The following is a 20,289-nucleotide window of genomic DNA, read 5'->3' on the forward strand; positions in this document are numbered from 1 at the left end:
ACACAACCATCTCACCTCTTTGAGCACAAGGACACAGTTCCCAGGTCCCACGGACTGGGGGAGCTCTGCAATCCTGCCCTTGTTCAGGTAAGGCCCCGAGAAGCACCGGTGGTTGAAGTAGATCTTTGGGCAGCAGTACTTGCCATTAATTACCACTGAGAAATGAGAAAGCAAAGATTTAAACCACATGCCACAACCTCCCCAGGAAAGAATCTTGCAATACTACAATAATAGTTCATCTGCTGTGAAAAAGGAGGGGACAAAGTCTTGAGTGACGTGAATTTGGGGTAGTTTCTGTGTCACGTTTGCAATGACAGCATTAGTTATTCCATGTTGCCAAAATATTTTTCATACTTCACACCCATGCTTGCAAATTGTCAAACTATAGTAAATAAAGATGGTCATCCATCAGGAAAGAAACATTCCTTCCTGGCTAGTCTGATCCTTCATGGTATTACACCAGTGAGAACAGGAAAGACAAAGACAGTCCCAACTTCTTGGTTACAGAAGCAGTTCCTATACAGCACTTACAGATAAATTTTCCAGTCAAGTAATTATCTCCCCCCAAAACTTCTGTCACCAGAGAAGCTGGTAAAATTATTCTACACAGTTTATCCTAAATTGCAGTATAACATGGTTGTGCATTTTTAGACTCTTTTCCCTCAATGAGCAAACAAAAGATGCAGCAACTGATTAAGTGACCTTTGATGAAGCAATATCAAGCATTCTAAACCCATTAAATGGTTCAATATTTCTCAATATTGAAGTGTAATACATGTTGCAACAGAGTTATGTGTAAAGACAATATTGTTTTATCTAGTGTTGTTGTAGTTTTCCTTGACTGATCAGTACTATCACTTAAAGATCTTAAATTCAGTGGTTGAAAACTGGCAGATAAATAAATGAAGTTAAATTTACATTATGACTCTATTAAAAGCCAATTAAACTGCTAAACAAGCACACACCATTTCTATCAACACTTGCTTTAGGTGAAGCTTCAGATGTGCACTTCACTGTACAGAAAACAGTAGAGGAGGCACTTTGTTGCCAAATGGATGGATCTGTGTGACTGTTTCACCAGCAGATGTACTTATTCATCACAGTCGTTCTTGCAACAGTTTAGAAAATGATTAGATTTTGCCATCTGGCACACAAAGCAGTTTACTGTTTGAATTGCTTTTGTTTATCATGATGATGAAGTTAACATAAAAAACAGACAGACCTGCTTCCCAAACTTAGAATCCAACCACTCAAGAGCACAGATGTAGTGTGCCTGTTTCTCCCAAGATTATTAAACATAGCAGGGGACAATAAAAAGTCACCTGCATAGGTCACAGTACACATAGAGCTCCATGTGTCCTCTACTGGGGGGGCAATGTTCTGGTGTAAAAATCTCATTTCCAGGTTTAATGCACACATGAACTGCAGGACACAAGTAATTACATATTTTTGTTTGTTTCATTCTTTTTTGAAGTTCAACAAATCATCAAGGGATGAAAATCTTCAAGCCCTTTCCTCCTCTTCCCTCTCCTAACAGTGCTGAGCAGGTGAACTGTTAAGAGGATTTTGCCTTTGTTAGCCTGACCTCTGTGATCAATACCTGAGTCAGAAGAGTTCAGTTCCTGGTTCTTTAGTCCATCATGAACTGTCCTTGAAGACAAAATTCTGAAATGAAAAGAAGTAGTTTGGGAAAAGGGACAGATGGTAAGGACAGTCACCACTCACACAGTTACTAAAAGACCATTACATTTTTTTTCCTTAGCTCCAGCTTTATTAATCTGCTTTTTATACCTCCCTTGTTTAACAATAATAACATGCAAAATCTACCCAATTCAATTTGGAAAGGACTTCTGCACTGCTACAGCCAGCAGCAATCCTTCCTTGCTTGAAGTCTATGAGCTACCATGGTGAAAAACACCACCAAAGCCACCCACAGGAGTTTACATTTCCTGCCTCCTCTTAACTTCCCATTTAATGGCACAAGGCACTGTGGTCTTACCTTACCCATTTTGAAAAAGTTGGATTTTAAACAAAATACAACCAAAATGACTCAAGTACTCTGGTAAGGATCCCAACAACAAAACACAGAAGAACAGCCTGCCCAGTATTTTAGGAGCAATGAAAACACTGGCACAGCACTACTGACAGCTCTGGTGCCTGTAAAGCTGTAGGAGTCAATAAAGCCAATTGGGAGGCATTCATGGAGCAGTGCAAAATCTTCTTTTTTTGGCTTGTCTGGGCCAAATTTAATCTGGGAAGGAGTGATTAGAAGTTCATCTACTAAAAGACAGCACTCACACTAAAGTGAATTTCTCTGATCAGCTGTGCAAAATCAGTTACATGTTAAGGCAGCCACATTTTTTAAGCATGTTTACATTACAGAAACTGTATTTTTTCAGAGAGGAATATTACAAAAGGCAATACAGTAATTTTTCCTACTACTCACCATTAAAGAAAGGCTCAAGCATAAATTTACAGTCTTAAGATCAGAGCAGTTTTTCTTAAATTTACAATACAATCTTCTAAAAGCGAAAGACCAACAACTTCAACCTCGGAACTTCAATGGCTTAACCTGTTCAATAATTCAGCTCAGTTGCAACAGCATTGTTAAAAAACAAATTCCAAGGTTTCTACCTCTTCCTGCTGTAATGCAGGTCTTTTTGAATATCAACAGAAATGACCAGCATTAACACAAATGGATTGTAGAATCTTTCAACCCTCAGTAGAGCACTTCTGTAAAGCTAAATCTTCCCTAACACAGCATGATTTTCCAATTAGAAAAAGAGAAAAAACCCAAACAAAATCCTAACAAAAAATAAAAGCAAAAAAGCTGTTACTTACTGTTTTTCTGGTTGAACTACTGCAATTTTTTTCTGCTTGTTTACTGAAAGGAAGACAAAAACATAAACAGTAAAGTATGAGAGGCAAACAAAACCATCCAGTACAAAAACTAGTGAACTCTTTTCTCCTAAGTTACACACCAAAAAGAATCCATGTTCCAAGTCACTGCCAGTGTCAGACAGCTGACCCATCTGCACTGGAGTAACTGGCCTAAGTAATTTGACAATAGGTTAACTTCAACTTTCACTAAAAATCCATTAAATCAGGCATGATACCCCCAGCCTTCCAGGAAATCTCACCTTTTTTGCATCTTTTATTTGCACCATAGCCCCTAAACTACCTGTAGTACCCGCCAAAAATGAATTTTATGCTTTCCTTTTCAGCACCCAAGGGTCAGGTTGTTTGGCCTAACTTGCCACTTTACCAGCACAGCAACTTCAACAGTGTTTAACTTCGAAATGGAATAAAATCAGCAGGTTAGAAACACAAAGGACTTAAGCCAGTCGCTATAGAGGAAAACACTTGCAACTAAACCAGTCATCAGGGTGATGGGTCCACTTGCTCATTCTGGCTTTCACAATCAGGTAATAATATCAAACAAGGCAATGCAACATATGCCTCTTCAAGCTTTGTCCCCAAAAAACTTCTGGATTTTTTTTTTTTTTTTAAGTTTTTTTGCCCTAATTAGGATCTCCTCTACTCCCTCCTGTCCTTGGCAGTGCAGGCAGATTAGTTTCTCTTGTTTTGACTTGCAGTAAATGACAGCTCACTCCAATCTTAAAATTCCCTTATCTTAATGAACATGCAGGAAATTCTTCAGTTGCTCCATCTCCCACTAAACTTTAATAAACAGAGCTCACTAACCAGTTGAGAGAAGACACTACCTTATGCTACTTAGTCATGTAGTTAAAACAGGTAGGATTTACTTTTCAGCACTTTGTCATTAAGGGATCATTACCCTCTGGCCCATTTAGAAAGTCCCCTTTATTTAGACTCCAGAATGCATACACACTGGTTTGTTATGGCATTAATTTTACTTGAACAAGTGCAAATGTAAAATCAGTATCAGGGTCAGACACACTTCAAGAACAGCTTAGACAGAAGTAAATGCAGAGCACGGGGGGTTGTGTGTGTACATACATATATGATTTTTTTGTTATGACTAATGGATTGTTCCCACAGGCTTGTACAGCCTGTGGGTCTCCAGCCAACACTGCTGTTTTGGAGTTGTTGTATGGCTTCCAACTGTACCCACCAGCCAGGGGAACACTTGTGCAAGGCACAGATTCTCTGTGCATGATGAATGTTTCCAAATGCAGTAGTGCCAGCAATAATTCTGCAGTAGCCTGCTCTGGAAGGTCTGCCCATCTCTCTCCACCCAGGTAACCCCTGCAAACAGAGCAGAGCTGGTACCTATTGCTTTGCGAGGAGGCCTCAGCTGATATCCATTCGTCTCACACCAACCCACTGGAAAGATATTCATGGATTCCACACTCACTATGCAGTCAGGGACAGGCTTCTTGGAACCTGTTCAGTTTAGAAAAGGAAAAATTGAAACAAGTAATAAACCCCCCAATTTGGTTAACGCTTGCTATATGTTTGCCAGTGAAGCCACTTTTACTTATGGCATATCTGGGACACAGTATCAATCATTTATTCATCCCCTTTCACTGACCAGATTCTTTCCTGCCCTCATTTGCTTCCTCCTGAAGGCTGGAAATGGGAATTTGCCATCCACAGTTTAGCAGAGATGCACAGTGCATAGTAAGTGCATGCTGATGTACTCTCAGTCAAGAAATGGGATTATAAAAGAGAACAATCATAGGCCTACTCTGTTTTAATGGGGAACCTCTGAAAGTTTTCTTCCTCAATCTGGTTAAAGCTCGCTTAGAATGCAAGTCACTGGTTTGTAAAACTGTTCCAAGGCCCTTGCTTTCTAAAAGACCCCAATCAGCACTTTGCACAGTGCACCAGCCCAGCACTGACACTGCAATGCACAAATGCCATTTTTGGCTTAAATAAGTAGTGCCAGCCAAGGCAAAGTGGAGACAGACAATGCAAGTGGGGTTTGCTGTGTTTTCACTGAGGAAACTGGAACTTGTTCCCATACTCTGCACACAGTGAGTATGCTCCAGATACACCTCAGGTCTGATGATGGCATTACAGAAGAACCAATGCAAGTGCTACTTGCTCTTTCCACATCAGGCTTACCCTCCAGCTCAAGCCAGAGGTAGGAGTCTTTCAACTTGGTGACTGTAGCAATGCAAACTTCTTCAGGATCAACTGGGTTCACAGCCTCGAGTTTCATATTCTCTTTAAAGCCATGGTCAGAAGTTAACTAGGAGAAAGCCAGGACACTTCAGTAAGATACCAACTGTGTGTGTGTGATATGAACAGCCATGAACAGGAGCAATACAAAAACCTCAGTGCTGAACAACACAGAAAGATACTCAGGCAGGCAGAGAAGATTTCAGATAATTAGCACATTGAATATGAGATGTATTATGAACTATGAAGAATTTAAGTTAAAAAAACCTCTACAGACAGACCTAGAAAAGAACATATTTGTTCTCAAAAAATAAGGATGCTGAGAGTCACTGGAAGGATTGAGTGCATTCTCAGCAATCAAGAATTCTCTGCTGCTTGCTACCCAAGTGATAAGTCTGACAAATAGTCTGACCAGGTTCTCTATTCCATCGTGTTAGCTTGGAAATCCACTTTATGTATGCAAATAACATTCCTGCCTCATTCAAATGAGTTCTGGCAGACAGCATAGGAAGTTTTCTTTTAATTTTAAATTTTTTTGATAAGTAGGATCTTACTTTATTCACCAACTTAGTTCACATTTATTAAAAAAAAAATCCCCCAAACATACGAATGGATGTTTATCCAGCTCTGAAGCTCCTGAATTAAAGATAAGAAGTAGCAGCCAGACAGAGGACTCTTCCTCCCAGAGCCACTCTGCAACATAATTACAGGATCAATACATTATGAATTCTGGAACTAGCCTACAGTGATCAACTCTTCTCAGAAAGGGATAATAAATTCAATGACCTGTTCTAAGATGCCACAGCTTACAAGACAGAACAAGGGCAACAAGAATTCATAGCCAGCAACACCCTCTTCAAAAAATGGTAATTATTCATTTTAATTTCTCCCCTAAGCACTGCAATAGCCCAAGTATTGTAAATGGAACTGGAAGGCAGGTGTTTATAGAACCCTTTTCTGCTTGACAAGGTATTGTGCTTTGGGAGACAGCAATACTGTCACTGAACCAACAAAAGCCCAAAATGCTGCAAGTCCTTCAGGCACTGATTAATGTAAAATGATTATCTGGTACTAATTTAAGATGACTTGGTATTGATCAATACAGTGGAATTAATTTTTCAAGCTGAAAGGATGGAAGATTGAAAGAGCACACTAAATAAATGAAAATAAAGTCTATTGAAAGGCCCTGTTTCCACAATTACAGGAGTGCCAACAACTGATGCTGTTCTGTGACTCTTCCACAGGCTCTTCCACATTTCAATTTCACAAAACAAACATTTATTTTCAATCTGCATTATCTCAACTGAAACATTTGGTCCACTGCTTCCTTATGCAGGGAACTGGCATGCACCTTCAGTTCACATACATTTATACTCTCTTATCTCTTCTGTTTCCTGAGCTATCCCAGGTAAGGTGTTAAGGCACTCAAATGTGTCCAGAGGAGGGCAACAAGGCTGGTGAAAGGGCTGAAGGAATGTCCTGTGAGGAGCAGCTCAGGACTCTGTGTTTGTCCAATTTGGAGAAAAGGAGGCTGAGGAGTGACCTCACTGCTCCCTGCAGCTTCCAGAGGAGGGGAAGAGGAGAGGGAAGTGCTGATCTCCAGTGACAGGACACGTGGGAATGGTTCAAAGCTGTGTCAGGGGAGGTTCTGACTTGACATCTGGCAGAATTTCTTTACTGAGAGGGTGGTCAAACATTGGAACAGGCTTCCCAGAGAGGTGGTCCATGCTCCATCCCTGCCAGTGTTTAAGAGGCATTTGGACAACACCCTTTAACAGCACATTTTAACTTTTGGTCAGCCCTGAAGAGGGTCGGGCTGTTGGACTGGATGGTCATTGTAGGTCCCTTTCAACTGAAATAGTCTATTCTACTTGGAAAGGCAATTTAAGTCAAAAACATGGAAAAGTTTCTTCTCTCTGGAATCAAGAGTGTCATTCACATAACACAAGAGATGTTTCTGGAAGAGAACCTTACCGAGGGGAAGCAGCTCTGGGGAGCGGCCTCAGCACCGCACTGTTTGAGGTAGTCTGCCCAGTCAAAGTCCTGCCCGGGGTAACCTAGGAGAAGGAAAAGCCAAGGGGTTAGAGTTTAACAGCCTGAGACTCCATTCAAACTGACATGAAATGCAGAGCACTGAGATCTGTTCGGGCCACTCAGGTTTGGCAGCTGACTACAGCTTCCTCAGCCACCTGAGGGCAGCCACAGCAACCTGAACCGTGAATAAAGTACATCTGCTGAGCAGACAAGGGCAGCAATTCAAGCACGGGGAAGCACTCTCACCCTTTTTCACAGGGTACAGATGAAATTCAGGAAAGATTTCTGCAATTGCTGTTGTGTCAGCTCTGAAACTTTTCTTTAAAACAGAGCAGTCAAAATGTGCACAATATCAACATACTACTCTCTCAAAGACGTGCTAAACACTAAGTCATTAAAGAGAGCAGTCAGATGTGCCAAGAGGCTCATGAGGTTTGCCAACAGCCGTAGATCTGCATTTATGTTTGAAGGGAAGACTCTTAACAAGGAGGCCATCAGGAGACACAGCATCCTTCCAAGAAAAATTATCCTCTTCTTGGGGGAAATACTTGGCTTCCCTGTGATCTAATAAAAGCAAATAAGTGAAGGGAAGAGGGAGCAGAAGTGTGCTGCCATGTCAGTTTGAGGCTGGCAGTAAATCAGCAAGTACACAAGTGCTGCAGTTATTCCACTCACCTACAAGGGACACCTGTGACAATGGTTTAAGCAATCCAACAAAATCTTAAACCCAGTCTAAGAATACAGTATTAACATGACAAACTAAACACACAAAGTTCAACCATGCCATGTCTACACATATTTTAAATATGTGGGATGGTGACTCAACCACTGCCTTGGGCAGCCTGTTCCAATCTGTGACAACTCTTTCTGTGAAGAAGTTTTCCCTAACATCCAACCTAAACCTCCTCTGGCACAACTTGAGGCCATTTCTTCTCATCCTGTCACTTCTTACCTGGGAAAAGAGACCGACCCCCAGCTGGCTACAACATCCTTCTTACAGGTAGTTGTAGAGAGCAAGAAGGTCCCCCCTGAGCCTCCTTTTCTCCAGGCTGAGCCCTCTCAGCCCCTCCTTGCAGGACTTGTGCTCCAGACCCTTCCCCAGCTCTGTTCCCTTCTCTGGACACACTCCAGCACCTCAATGTCTTTCTTGTAGTGAGGCCCAAAACTGAACACAGGATTTGAGGTGTGGCCTCACCAGTCCAACCTGAAATATTCTGTGACTTTTACCCCCTCAGAGAGGGCCGAACCACAGAAGGATCTATTTATTTGTCTCAGTTTTATCAGTCCCAGTAGGGCTCTTGAGACCTCACACAATTCAGAACGCCCACCATGTGCAAGGGACTACAAGAGCAGGAACTTAAAATCTTCGTCAGCTCCAGTCACATGCCCACAAAGTGAGATTTCATTTTTCACATGCAAAATTCTGGGTAATGCTGATCAAGCAAAGCCACTTTTTGTATTTTTTCCTACCTGAAAGGCAGGAGACAAACATCCTACGGTCGTTGCTCCTCTGATGTAAGGAGCAACTAAAACAAAACATTCTGAATTCTGAGATGGTGAATCAGAGAACTGACTCCCTGATTTTACAATACCATTGACATTTCCACTTTGAGAAAATGAATAAATATTTCAGCAGCTGAGGAACACTCCCCTATTCCCTTATGTCCCGAAGCAACGTTTCAGCAATCTGCTACAGTGCCTGATAGGTCCCTGATAAAAAAATAGTTCATTAACTTCTAAGTGATAAAATATCCTAAAAATATTATAAAATAATTATAACAATGTTCCATTCTGACCAGAAGCAAAAATCCAATGCAAAGACTACAGGTTTCTGATATCATGTTAATTAAGGCTGAAATCAGCATTTCTTTCAGCCCTGGAACACACAACACACCACTCATTCCAGTGCTCAGGTTTTTATGCATGACCAGCATTCCCCAGCCTCTCTCATCTTCCCAAATCCAGGCTTAGACCCAGGAAACTTCAGTTTCACTAACTCAAAGCTCCTGTTTGTCAGAATTTGATCTTTCTTGTTCTACTACATGTAACTGTGTTGCAGAAGTGCTGTCCTAACCAGAGCAGTGGGGACTGGGGAGCTGCTCCCTTCGGGGAGGGGGGAGCACGACAGGGCTGCACAGACATACCTGGGGGGGGGCTGAGGTTCAGGCCATTCTTCAGGCTCCACTGCACTGGGAAAATGCCAGCACTGTTGACATGACAAACGTAGGACTGGCTGCTGGGACGGTCTGGTCTCAGGTCATCAATCTCTATCATGAAATATTTGTCATTGAACACCTGGAGTCAGGCAAAAGAGAACCACGGGGTCTGGTGAGTAGCAGGTTCTGATCTACTGCTCCCCCTCCCTCATTTTGTTAACTTCAGTAAACAGCAATATTGTATGATACTAACTCTTTATCTTGAAATACTGTGAGGATTAAAAAAATTAAAGGAGAATCTATAGGATTTATAAACCAGTGGATTCCTCTGCATTATCCAGAATGTTAACAAATATAAATAACAAAAGTTAATGTATAAGCACTTTAAAAATGAGGTGATCAAGCACTACATGAAATTTTCTCATGAAAAATGCAGAGGAATTAGTGTCTGTGGTCTTCCTACCATTCTATAAAAACAAACTGCTTATTTCAACAAGGCTGTGTCCTAGGATGGACTGTCACAAGTAAACCCACTCCACTGCTGACGTAAACAGAAGCAGGGTAAGCAAATAGCAAGAAAAGTAAGACCTGATTATGTTGGGAGAGTTTTCATTTCAACTTTTAAATCTGATCATCTAAATGTCATAGGTACATAGTAATGACAAAATGCCATATCTACATAGCAATGACACAACTTTTGCACAAAAAAAAAAAGATCAAAAATCTATCTTCAACTGGATTCTCAGATTATAAGACATTACATCAATTTTAATAACCTGGGTTCAACAATTCTAGTAATTTGATCTTTTAAGCCTGTATCTTTATGGAACTTTTCCTCTCTGTTCAAATGCAATGGCTTCACCATCAGCAGTTAAGATGCTTTATCATGGCAGCCTGTCCCCTGAGGGAGACATACAAAATACTTCATTGGGAAACTAGTTCAAGATTTTAAGATAATCAGTTAATGAGAATTCCCTGAGCACTTCAGAACAGAAGTTGTAGTAGTACTGAATCTTAGCAGGACTAGTTTAAGAACGCTGGTACCTTAAGAACTGTAGCAGGAGAGATTACAAAAGGAGCCATTGGATCCACAGCTTCCAACTTCATGCCTTCAGAGAATGAATGCACTCCAATCACAGGTTTATCCTGAAAAATGAGGTGCCAGTGTGATTACCTGCCTTTCTCCATCAAAGACAGACGTACCTCACATAAATCAGCTGAAGAGGATGACTTAAGTTTTTATTAGCTCATTCTAAGAAATCAACCTGTTGGAATAGCAGCAACTTCCCCAGGTGAAAAGGCCAACAATGCCCTCTGAGACTGACAGTCTTCAGTGAGTTTTAGGAAATTGAGGTCCTGCCACTTCCTCCTCTGACATTCTCCACACAGAAACAAGATTTGACAATACAAGGTGGTCTGGTAAGTCAACAGAAATGTTCTGGGGTTTGTTCCTCTAACTTTTAGCACTCCTCTAACCACTCATGAGCTACACTAAATGAGAACTATACAGTCTCAGTTTTCAGTCTAACAAAAACTTGCAAAACAGGGCTCCTTCTTCAGAATTATGTATATCCTGCTCTATGTATGACCCAACAAATTCAAGAGCTGCAGCACCTCCTCTTCTATTCTGCTTACAGGTCCAAACAAAGCTGAGAAAAATTAATTAAGAACTTGAAGAATTAAATTTACATTCCTATTTCTCAATATATGTTAAGATTTTTTTTATTATTATTATAAACAATTAGAGAGACTGTTGTAATCCAACAATCTGTAGTGTCCTCCAGAAGGACACTAATCTGCAAGACCAAAGTGGGCAAACAACTGGAGATGCCTTTATAAAGCATCAGAATTGTGATGGGTGCATTGTCTAACTTACCAAGAATTGATAGTAGTATGATTATTTTTTATTATCCTTACATTTTTAAACTAGAGGGAGAAAGGAAATAAATTAAAAAAAACCAACAAAACAAAACAGGGAAAGAATTTTAAGTAAGTGACTGACTTCCCTGAACTGTTTCTTAGGAATATAACATTTTCATGGATTCATCAACAGCATTAAACTACCTTAAAAAGATCTGTAGGAACGGATGACTCCTCCTCCTCCTCTTTCACCTTCTTCAGGATCTCTTGCCAATCTGCTTCACTCCTCAAGGACCTAATGGCTTGAGGAAAGAGAGAGGGAAAGAATGAATAAAGTCACCTTCCTTCCTCTTTTCCTTCAGACACAGAGCAATAAGGCCAAGAGTTTGATTTGTGCTCCTCTAACTGCTAAATTCTTATCTGTTCAGAACCTGTGCAAATGCCTTCCTTCTCAAAAATGTACTGCTTTCTTCAACATTTGCCTTTTTATGAAGAGGAACTGAACAAGCAACACTGTATCACCCATACACTGCCCAGTCTGCTTTTTCTGAGAGTACAGAGACCACATTAACACCAAGGAAAACTTCTGGAGAAACATATGACAAGAAAACAAATCCCCAGCTGGATAATCCAGCTGGTTTTACGCTTAAGCAAGCAGAAATTTCAAGAAATGTTCCACTAGCCTGTTCCAGATGTATAAGTTACTCCTTTAACATCTGCAATTGCAGGCCACACACCTCTGACAGAAGAGAAACTACTCATAGCAGTGCCATCATGCACAAAAGATCCCTGGGAGTGTCTCAAAGCTCTTACACAGACACAAAAAGGAAACAAATCCAGTAGCTAACTAATATTTTTAAAAGACACTAATCACTTAAATAGTGCTGTGGAATCCCCCCATCTGGTGCTTGGCAGTGATTTGGCATCTCCCTGTTCACAATCCTGATTTCAGCAGAGATTGGTCAAGCACTAGTCAAAGCAGATGCTCAGTCATTCCAATAGGATTGGTTTGGTTTCCTCAGCATGATTTCTTCTTGCTGTGAGGGGAAAACATTAACGAAGAAAACCACAACAAAAGCAACTGTTCTAAACAACTTGAACTTCTTCAACTTGTAGCACTGAGTGTGCCACAACCTTAAATGCACACCTGTAGAAAGGCTTTAGGACAATGCTCAACATTTTCCAGCTTTATCCCAAGGTTTCCCTTCATCAGGAAACGTTACATCACTGCTCAGCTTGTAAGTCAGCCGTGTGTGTTTCTGCCATTTTATGCCCCAGTCCTTTGAGGACCAGCCCTGACATGAAAAATAAGCCACCTGTCCCACCCTCTGCCTCAGTTTCCACGCATTCATTCCTTTTTTTAAGGGATATTTTCATATCTTTAAACAGTGTCTAAATTAATCCAGTGGACTTGAGGGTCACAACTGCAAAAGCTCCTGTTGAGCAGCACTTCAAAACCTTAAGACTTTCTCACCCCCAGGAATACAAACCTAATAAAATTAACAGTGAAGGCAATCCCTTCCTCAGTTCCTCCTTTTCCACAAACAGGTGGAAAGTTCTGACAGGCAAAAGCCATTTAGCACCTTCTGAATGAGTGGGTGAAAAGTCTTGAAGGATTATTTTTTTTTCCACTTACATTTTATTAGGTACAATACTTGTCAGATCCCACAGTGATTATGTGACCACCATGTGCACCCAGAGGGCAGATTCAGAGAACTAAAGCAGCATGCAGTGTTCTCTACCCTCTGATCATCAAATAAAATATGCTAAAAAATAGATGTTTTGAAGTACCTAAAGGTGGTTGCAGGCTATATCCATGCTGGGCTGCCCAACCCACTTGGTGAAGGAAAGGGTCCAAGTAGAACAGCCACTGGTCAAATTTGTCAGAATCCTCCAGTCCTTCATATCTCAACTTCAGTCTCCCCCCAACATTTTCTACCACAGTGACTATCCAGGCTTCCAGGGAATCCCGGATGTTTTGCAGTTCTAGTCGGGAGCCCGGTGCAATGAGATCCAGTGGATTTTTCCCTCTGTGAAGCTACAAAAAGAATACAATTATTCTGCACGACAGAACAAAACGAAGCCCATACTTCCACCTCTATACACACTTCTTTTTTTTCATAAATAAAGTATGAAAACAGAAGAAATACACGTCTCTTACTAACACAAGACAGAAATTACAATGTTCAGAACCACTGCTGTTTGCATCAGAGCTTCCTCACTGCCTGTGGATGCAGTCACACATTTCACTTACATCCTCATTATCACTGTCAGAGGCATTATCACTTCTGTATTCAAGGTTTGAAGGAAACATGCATAACCTCTTTCTAAAACTGAGTCATCCAACATACAAAGATGACTAGACAGAAACACAGCAAGACAGAAATGTTAGCTGGAATGAAGATGTCAGTGGCATTTTCAAGAAACCATTACGTTCTGCACTTCATAACCGTGAGGTGCAAATATTGTTGAAGTGCAGAGGAGGGGATAAAAATTTGGTTCTTCACTAGCAAAGATGTGATATTTAAGTAAAACAATAACCTGCCCATTAGTACAAAACCCAAATAGAACAAAACAATCTGAAGTGAAAGGAGTCAACTGAGAAAGGGGACAACATGGAGGAGCAGAACTGGAGGAAGACTGAAACCTAAGGGAGTTGAAGAAGATCTTTCTTTTGATAGGATTAAGGAAGAGTCCAAACCTGCAGCAACAGATATGTTTCAGGGCAACACTAGCAAAAATGAATAGTCTAAATAAGAAGCATTAGAGAGTGGAATGCTATGGTCAGCAGCACATTACAATGCTCCCTAAACTTAAACAGGGAACTGACAATCCAAATAGTGGTTCCCCTAATGAAGAAGGGGAAGACCACGACAAAGACCAGGATGCAGCACAGTGCAGGACTCACCCCCTCGAGCAGGTTGGCAGGAGCACTGCACGCTCCCTTCAGCACCCGCTGAAGGAACTCCTCCTGGTCAGGTATCCTGTCCTTGATACCTACGTGAGAAGGGAAGAAAAGAGACTGTGATTCTTCCTGCCAGATAAAGATTATTCAGACACGAGATGTTATCACACCCTTGTGCTGCCTAATTCAGAAGAATCTGCCATGCACCAGTAACATCTTAAAAAAAGAAAAAAAACAACATTTTTGAAGGAAATGACAAAGCAGTAGATTTTGGTGGGTGATAATTAAGATAATCACAAGCCTCTGTAAGAATTAGTTCTGAAAGTTCTGAAATTAACCTAACTCCTCTCTGGTGAAGGAGCAATCTCCTAATGTAAGCCATGGGATGTCAGGAAAACACGGTAGATAACCTCAGCTTGTCCCCACAACGCCACCACCCGCACACACCAGCAGCCCTGCAGGCTGCCTGCCAGGCTGCCACAGGACAACAGCACACTTTTGTATGTACCCCCCCTCCCCCCTTCTGCACACAGAGCTGATACCTTCAGGCACTTTGAGGATCTTCTTGTTCTGCTCACACCAGCCGATGGGGTGCAAATCAGCCGTCATGATGTCACACCAGAAGTCAGCCTTGCGGTCCTCCCCGTACCCATCGTAGCGCAGCAGCAGCAGCTGCCCACAGGTGGTGATGATGGTGGCTACCCAGTAGGTGTTCTGGTCAGACTTGACAGCCACTTCCAGCTTCATTCCAGGAGCAAAACCATTCTGCAAACTTGTATCCACCTGAAGAGGAAGATCATCACACCTGAGCACCTCCCAGAAATTTTGTTGAACAACAGAGGGAACAGTTTAGACACGTTCATTAGCAAAAAACCTCATGGCAAATTCCATCCAGTGTCTTCAGAGAAACAACTTCATCACATTTATGGGACCCAAATTGGAATGAATAAAATCATCCTTCATGAAATCTTCTTTGCATTTCAGAGTATCTTTTCAACCTTAAATCAATGCCTTGCCATTCATGTTCCTACCCCGAACAATACCTCCCTCACCACTGAAAGCCTTTCCTGCTCACAGCTGGGCTGTCAAGCTCAGCAAAACTAAAGGCCCAACTCAGGATCATGACTTTGACTTGTTGTGTTAAACTGTGGTTTTCAAGGTCTTTGGACAAAGAGCCTGTTTAAAGTACCTACACATGCTTTAGGTAACAATATCAGCATCCCTTCCACCAAACTCCTCTAAGAACTCACAAACTGCAGAATAAGGATTTTGAATGCCTCTATCCAAGAATCTAATTAATTCTGTACCTAGCATTGCTCCATAAATTGCATGGAACATAATCAGTATGTGTTCTTGAGTTAACTCATGCTCTGACACAGTAAAGCACCAAATGCTGTGAGTGCTCTGTGTGTATGTGGGTGTGCTGTGGGCAGGTGAGGAATCTGATTGCACAGTACTGATGCTGAGATGTGACCTTAAAAAGAGAAGGCAAAACAATAAGTTTCTCATATCCCTACCTTCTCTTAGCTCAAACAATTCTGAAAGAGCAGAAAGAGCCTCTTCTGCTCTCACTGTAGTATGTTTGATCTATGCTTAAGTTTAGGTCCTCAGTCCTAATTAAAACTCTGACATGTCAATCCCTTCTTCTCAGCTGACTGTAACTGGTGTTTTCTTTCTTAAGTGGTCCCAAGCTTCATTTCCTCTTTGAATCAACTGCAAGAAAGGCTTTCAGCATGATGCAAATGGAGTAGACACTTTCTGGGGTATTTATTCCCAGTTCTGCACTGACAGTTCAGTAACTGCCATAGCTATTACAGTCTCATCAGCCAGCACGTACTGGTTTGCTAAAAATAAAACTAAGAGAACCACATCAGAAAGAAAAGCATATGCCTCTGTTAACTGTTCACATCCTTCAGGTTAATATCCTTCACTTAGAGACACCTCTTCTTGAAAACATAATCAGCAGGTTCTAATACCTGCAGCCATCCTGAAGTGGTATTATAGAGGGTGACTCTTAAAAAAGACAGTTGTCTTGCTGTCTTCCCAAAGACTTTGTATTCTGGTTCCCAAGGGATAAGCCTTGAGCTCGACACAGTGTGAGGAATTGGGCAATCTGTGCAGCTCTCTATACCCGACCTTTCAGCAAAGCCTCACGGCAGAGAGAGCTGCAATCAAGGAGCCCAAGAGCAGCAGAAGGAGCTTTCCCTGCAGCCAGGTGCGTGTTCCTAACGCCGGCAGGGATGTTCCCTCGGGATTACAGCGCAGACCGAGCAGCTGTTCGCGCCCTCTCCTGGACACCGCCGAGCAGTTCAAAGCACAGCCCTCGCTTTCTCCAGGCGGGTTGGGGGACCAGGGCAGGCTAGGAACATCCAGAGGGTTTTCTTTGGAGCAGTGGGGCGGAGAGGGCAGCCTGTTGCTGCACACACGGCAGGCTGAGATGGCCAGGAGTGCTCAGTGACTGCACTGCCCAGGCAGGTCCCACCACTCCTTCCCAGAAGGTCCTATCCCCCCATCTGTGCCACGGCACAGGTCAGAGCTGGGGGTCCAGCTCAGCTCAGGAGAGTGATAAAGAACACACACAAAATACTAAGAGTATGCAAGAACACACAGCAAATAAGTGTGTTCAGATGATGCTGAACACCAGGTTATTTTTAATACGTGTTTACACATGTATAGAAGTAGCAGAGAGGAATTAAAATAGAGCATTCAACAATTCTAGACAAAGTGTAGACTTAGGGGGGATGACAACATTGGCATCCAGTGCAGCTCTAGGTTTTTGCTAAGTTCTTTCTTCTGCTACACTGTAGGTAAAACAGTCACTTTGATCTCAATATCGTTCAGTTCTGAAAATGCTAACAAATTAAACATTAGAACATGCTTAATTTGAGAAGTAGCTTACATTTTCCAATGCATCTTGCTTATAGCAAGGCAAAACTCTGAGAATTAATATAAGCAAAATATAAAAGGTCTTCTCTCTCATCTAGCTTTGCTAACACTGGCTATGTAACAATAGATTACATTTTCTTAATCCGAACATGTACTCTCTCCTGCAACACAGGTCAGGTATTTCTCACTTGCTACTCATAATGGGAGGTCACAGTCTCACTGCTTCAGTATTTAAAAAGAACCAAACAAAACCCTTAAGATTCCATCTAAAATGTATTTATATTAATTAATTAATTTGTAATACACGTTCGTTTGTTCTTGTGCCAAGGCTATTCTTCAGCTTAGATTTTTCCACTCTGCTTTGTTGAGAGTACAAAAGTATTTCCTTCTTACCTGTCCTGACAGTGGATCATTAAATATGTCATTCTTCAAGTCAAGCAACTCACACCACAGATTTCAACTGGAGGGACCACCAGTCTCTGGCACAGGCACATCAGTGCCTGTATGCTCTCCACTGGAAATCACTCACCTAATGTACCCTGGAATCACCTTAACCTTTTCTTAGGGCTTCATCACACAGACAGGCTGTCACTCTCCACTGGGAGGCAGTGAGACTCTCCTCCTCTACCTTTTCCAATGCCTTACCTTCTAACGGACAGCAGAACCCCCGAGCATGTGACCCTGCACTCCTGCATTTCTATGAACAGCACGATCCAGGTGATGTGACACTGATGTAAATACACTCCTCTCTCTGCTTGTCAATTCACTGTCAGCATTGACTCCTCAAAATTTTATGCCAACCTTATTACAGAGAACATCAACACTGGTGTCTGGACAAATGCTAAGGAACTCTGCTAACAAATGCCTGATAGTTCTGTTTCTGAACACACAGGAAACTATTTCCCCGCTCACTGATGACCCCTTGCAGCAGTCCTGGCCCCCCAAGCCCCCAGGGGAGCAGGACAGGGCTGGGCAAAGGGCTGGGCTTTGCCCACACCTGCTCACTAAACCACTCTCCACCGCAATGTTACCTGCACCAGCAAAGCTGCACTGTGCTCCTCACATGTAGGGACTAATAACAATTAAAAATGGGGATTTTTTTTAAAGCTAATTGTATTTTTACCAAGCATGGCCACAGCCAGCAGACCTGTGACGTGACACAGCTGGGTTGGCGCAGGGGTTGCGAGTCTTTCAAAGCCTGTCTCTTGCTAATTAACAAAATGCAGCTATAATATTAATTCAGTTGGCCACCACTGTAAAGCTGGCATTACAATTAGTTGTATCATGTCCAAGCTATGACAGCAGGCTTCCTTAACAGAGATCCTGTCAGGTAAACCACACCAGAGAACAGACCACTCCTCACACTCCTGCAAAATGCTCTACTCTGGGCCCTCAGCGTGGGCTGCACAGACACCACCACTCTGAGTAAGCTCTCTCTTGCCACAGCCTCAGTACACTAAGGAAGAACAAAGCAAGCAGAGGTCCCTTCCCTTCAGAAATGAGATACCTGAATGTTTATTTTGAAAAAAAAAAAAACCTACAACAAAAAGCTTACAATTACATCCCAGTCTACAGAAGAGCTTCTGTGAAGCCTGTGCTTACTCTGCATCTTCACTACTAACACAACTGCATATTTGAACAGATTGTTTAATGTTTTGCACTTCTGCAGGTCACCTTTGCATTCCTGTGATCCTTCATGAACAGATCTCAGTCTGCTTTCCTGCTGATTTAAGTTTCCAATAGAGAAAGTCATGATACTGGATCCAAAGCCTGAGCACCATGGGATGCTTTCCAAGTAATGTGTCACACAAAAGTCACTACCCTCACTGACATGGTAAAAGACCCACAGGCAATCTTTGAAAGACTATTAAACTGTAACTTTAGTAAAGAGCTGGATAAGGATACAGGCTGGCAGTCTGGAAGGTGTTTTAATTGTTGGAAGAGAACCAACAGGTTTGGACACCAGCCCTACAGAGCTCACCTTCACTGATGACCCAGGACAAGCAGGCAGATTTCACATTCAGATCCCACCCAGTGGGACAGGGTGTTCCAGGATTCTACCATCAAACATTTGATTAAAGATGTCCAAGGGCAAAGACAAGGGCTTATCAAGACTTCATCCTAACCATTAAGCCTGTGATCAACAATTATCCTAATCAGTCTTCTAACTACTACAGCCAAGTATTTGGCAGAGCTATTATTTTCTCCTTGAGATCCACCATTAGACTTCTTTGAGAGCACATTTGAATTCTGCTGTTCAAGAACTATTCTGCCACCAGCTTTTCTACAGCAAGTCCTCCATAGCAGCTGTCCAGTAGCACCACAAGGAGAAAGAGACTGGCTATTCTGAGCTTCTTGAGAAAAATCAAGCTTATCCTCTGGTGCAGAAAAGACTAAGAGCTCCTGAACTTTCAGCACCTGTGGATGGGGTTACCCTGTACTACATACAGAGAGGAAATGAGAAACAATAATAAAAAGGTTAAATTCCTCATTTCTCTTTACTCTAAGTAACATGATTTTAGTTAGTCTTCCAGATTTGAAAGCATCAGCATATTCAAAGAAACCCTAAACATTCAGTGTATCAAAAAACCAAGGCAGGACATGATAAGCAAACACACACTCCCTTACTCACATGTTTGAAAGATCCATGGGGGGCTGCAGTTGCTCCTGTGTCTTCTAGATACTCATCCCAATTGAATTCCATTTCATCCACACTGGAACCAGCATCTGAAAGAGAAGCCAAACATCTCTAATTTAGCAACCTGTTGGCTTAAGTTTTAGGCTACTACAAACCACAGCAAAGTCTGCTTCAATTCCAAATGACTGAGTACACAAGTGTGTGTCAGTTATACATTTCAACACACAGACAACACAATCTGGCCTTTCTTTGTATGTGAACAGCACTCTTAAGTTGGACCTGGTCTGAAAAACAGTGAAATCCTGGGTTTTGGTTAAGCACAGATTGCTTACAGTTTGTGAGGGAAGAATACAGGCAGGAGAGCTCTGTGTTTGTATCAACAAATATCAGAGACTCAAAACTTTGGGCACATTGGACGGTTAGTGTATTAAATAAAAACCCATCCAGGAAACAGCAATACTAAAATTAAGAGATCTGAAAAGAAATACTAAAAAAAAATTAAAATATCACTTGTCCTCTTTTCTAAGTTAGATAGTATGCATTTAGATGTTCTAAAACATCAAAAGCAGAGAGAGGGACTGAGGGTAGTTCTAAAGAAAACAGCTTGAGACATAACTGAAACCAAGGCCACTCAGATTAGTCACATTAAAGAGGCCAGCTCATAAGGTGTAATAGTTTCTTTAGACCAAAAAAATCTCATT

The 20,289-nt window shown here is 41.8% G+C and overlaps 1 protein-coding gene across 4 annotated transcripts in view; it reads right to left on the reverse strand.

The window, feature by feature from the left end:
- SFMBT1 (Scm like with four mbt domains 1) overlaps positions 1-20,289 on the reverse strand; it is an 89,529-nt gene that overhangs the window by 12,099 nt on the left and 57,141 nt on the right. For all 4 annotated transcript variants that reach the window (XM_018068580.2, XM_008923362.3, XM_018068581.2 and 1 more), the window contains exons 5-17: positions 19,583-19,677; positions 14,607-14,847; positions 14,068-14,156; positions 12,951-13,197; positions 11,364-11,461; positions 10,344-10,445; positions 9,288-9,438; positions 7,084-7,166; positions 5,053-5,179; positions 4,255-4,368; positions 2,842-2,884; positions 1,601-1,665; positions 16-155 (exon numbers count right to left, since the gene is read on the reverse strand). In XM_018068580.2, the coding sequence (XP_017924069.1) occupies positions 16-155; positions 1,601-1,665; positions 2,842-2,884; positions 4,255-4,368; positions 5,053-5,179; positions 7,084-7,166; positions 9,288-9,438; positions 10,344-10,445; positions 11,364-11,461; positions 12,951-13,197; positions 14,068-14,156; positions 14,607-14,847; positions 19,583-19,677 (1,595 nt within the window). The remainder of the gene's footprint in view (positions 1-15; positions 156-1,600; positions 1,666-2,841; positions 2,885-4,254; positions 4,369-5,052; positions 5,180-7,083; positions 7,167-9,287; positions 9,439-10,343; positions 10,446-11,363; positions 11,462-12,950; positions 13,198-14,067; positions 14,157-14,606; positions 14,848-19,582; positions 19,678-20,289) is intronic.

Source organism: Manacus vitellinus, unplaced genomic scaffold, assembly GCF_001715985.3.
Source record: "Manacus vitellinus isolate BGI_N305 unplaced genomic scaffold, ASM171598v3 scaffold_14_pilon, whole genome shotgun sequence".
NCBI lineage: Eukaryota > Metazoa > Chordata > Aves > Passeriformes > Pipridae > Manacus > Manacus vitellinus.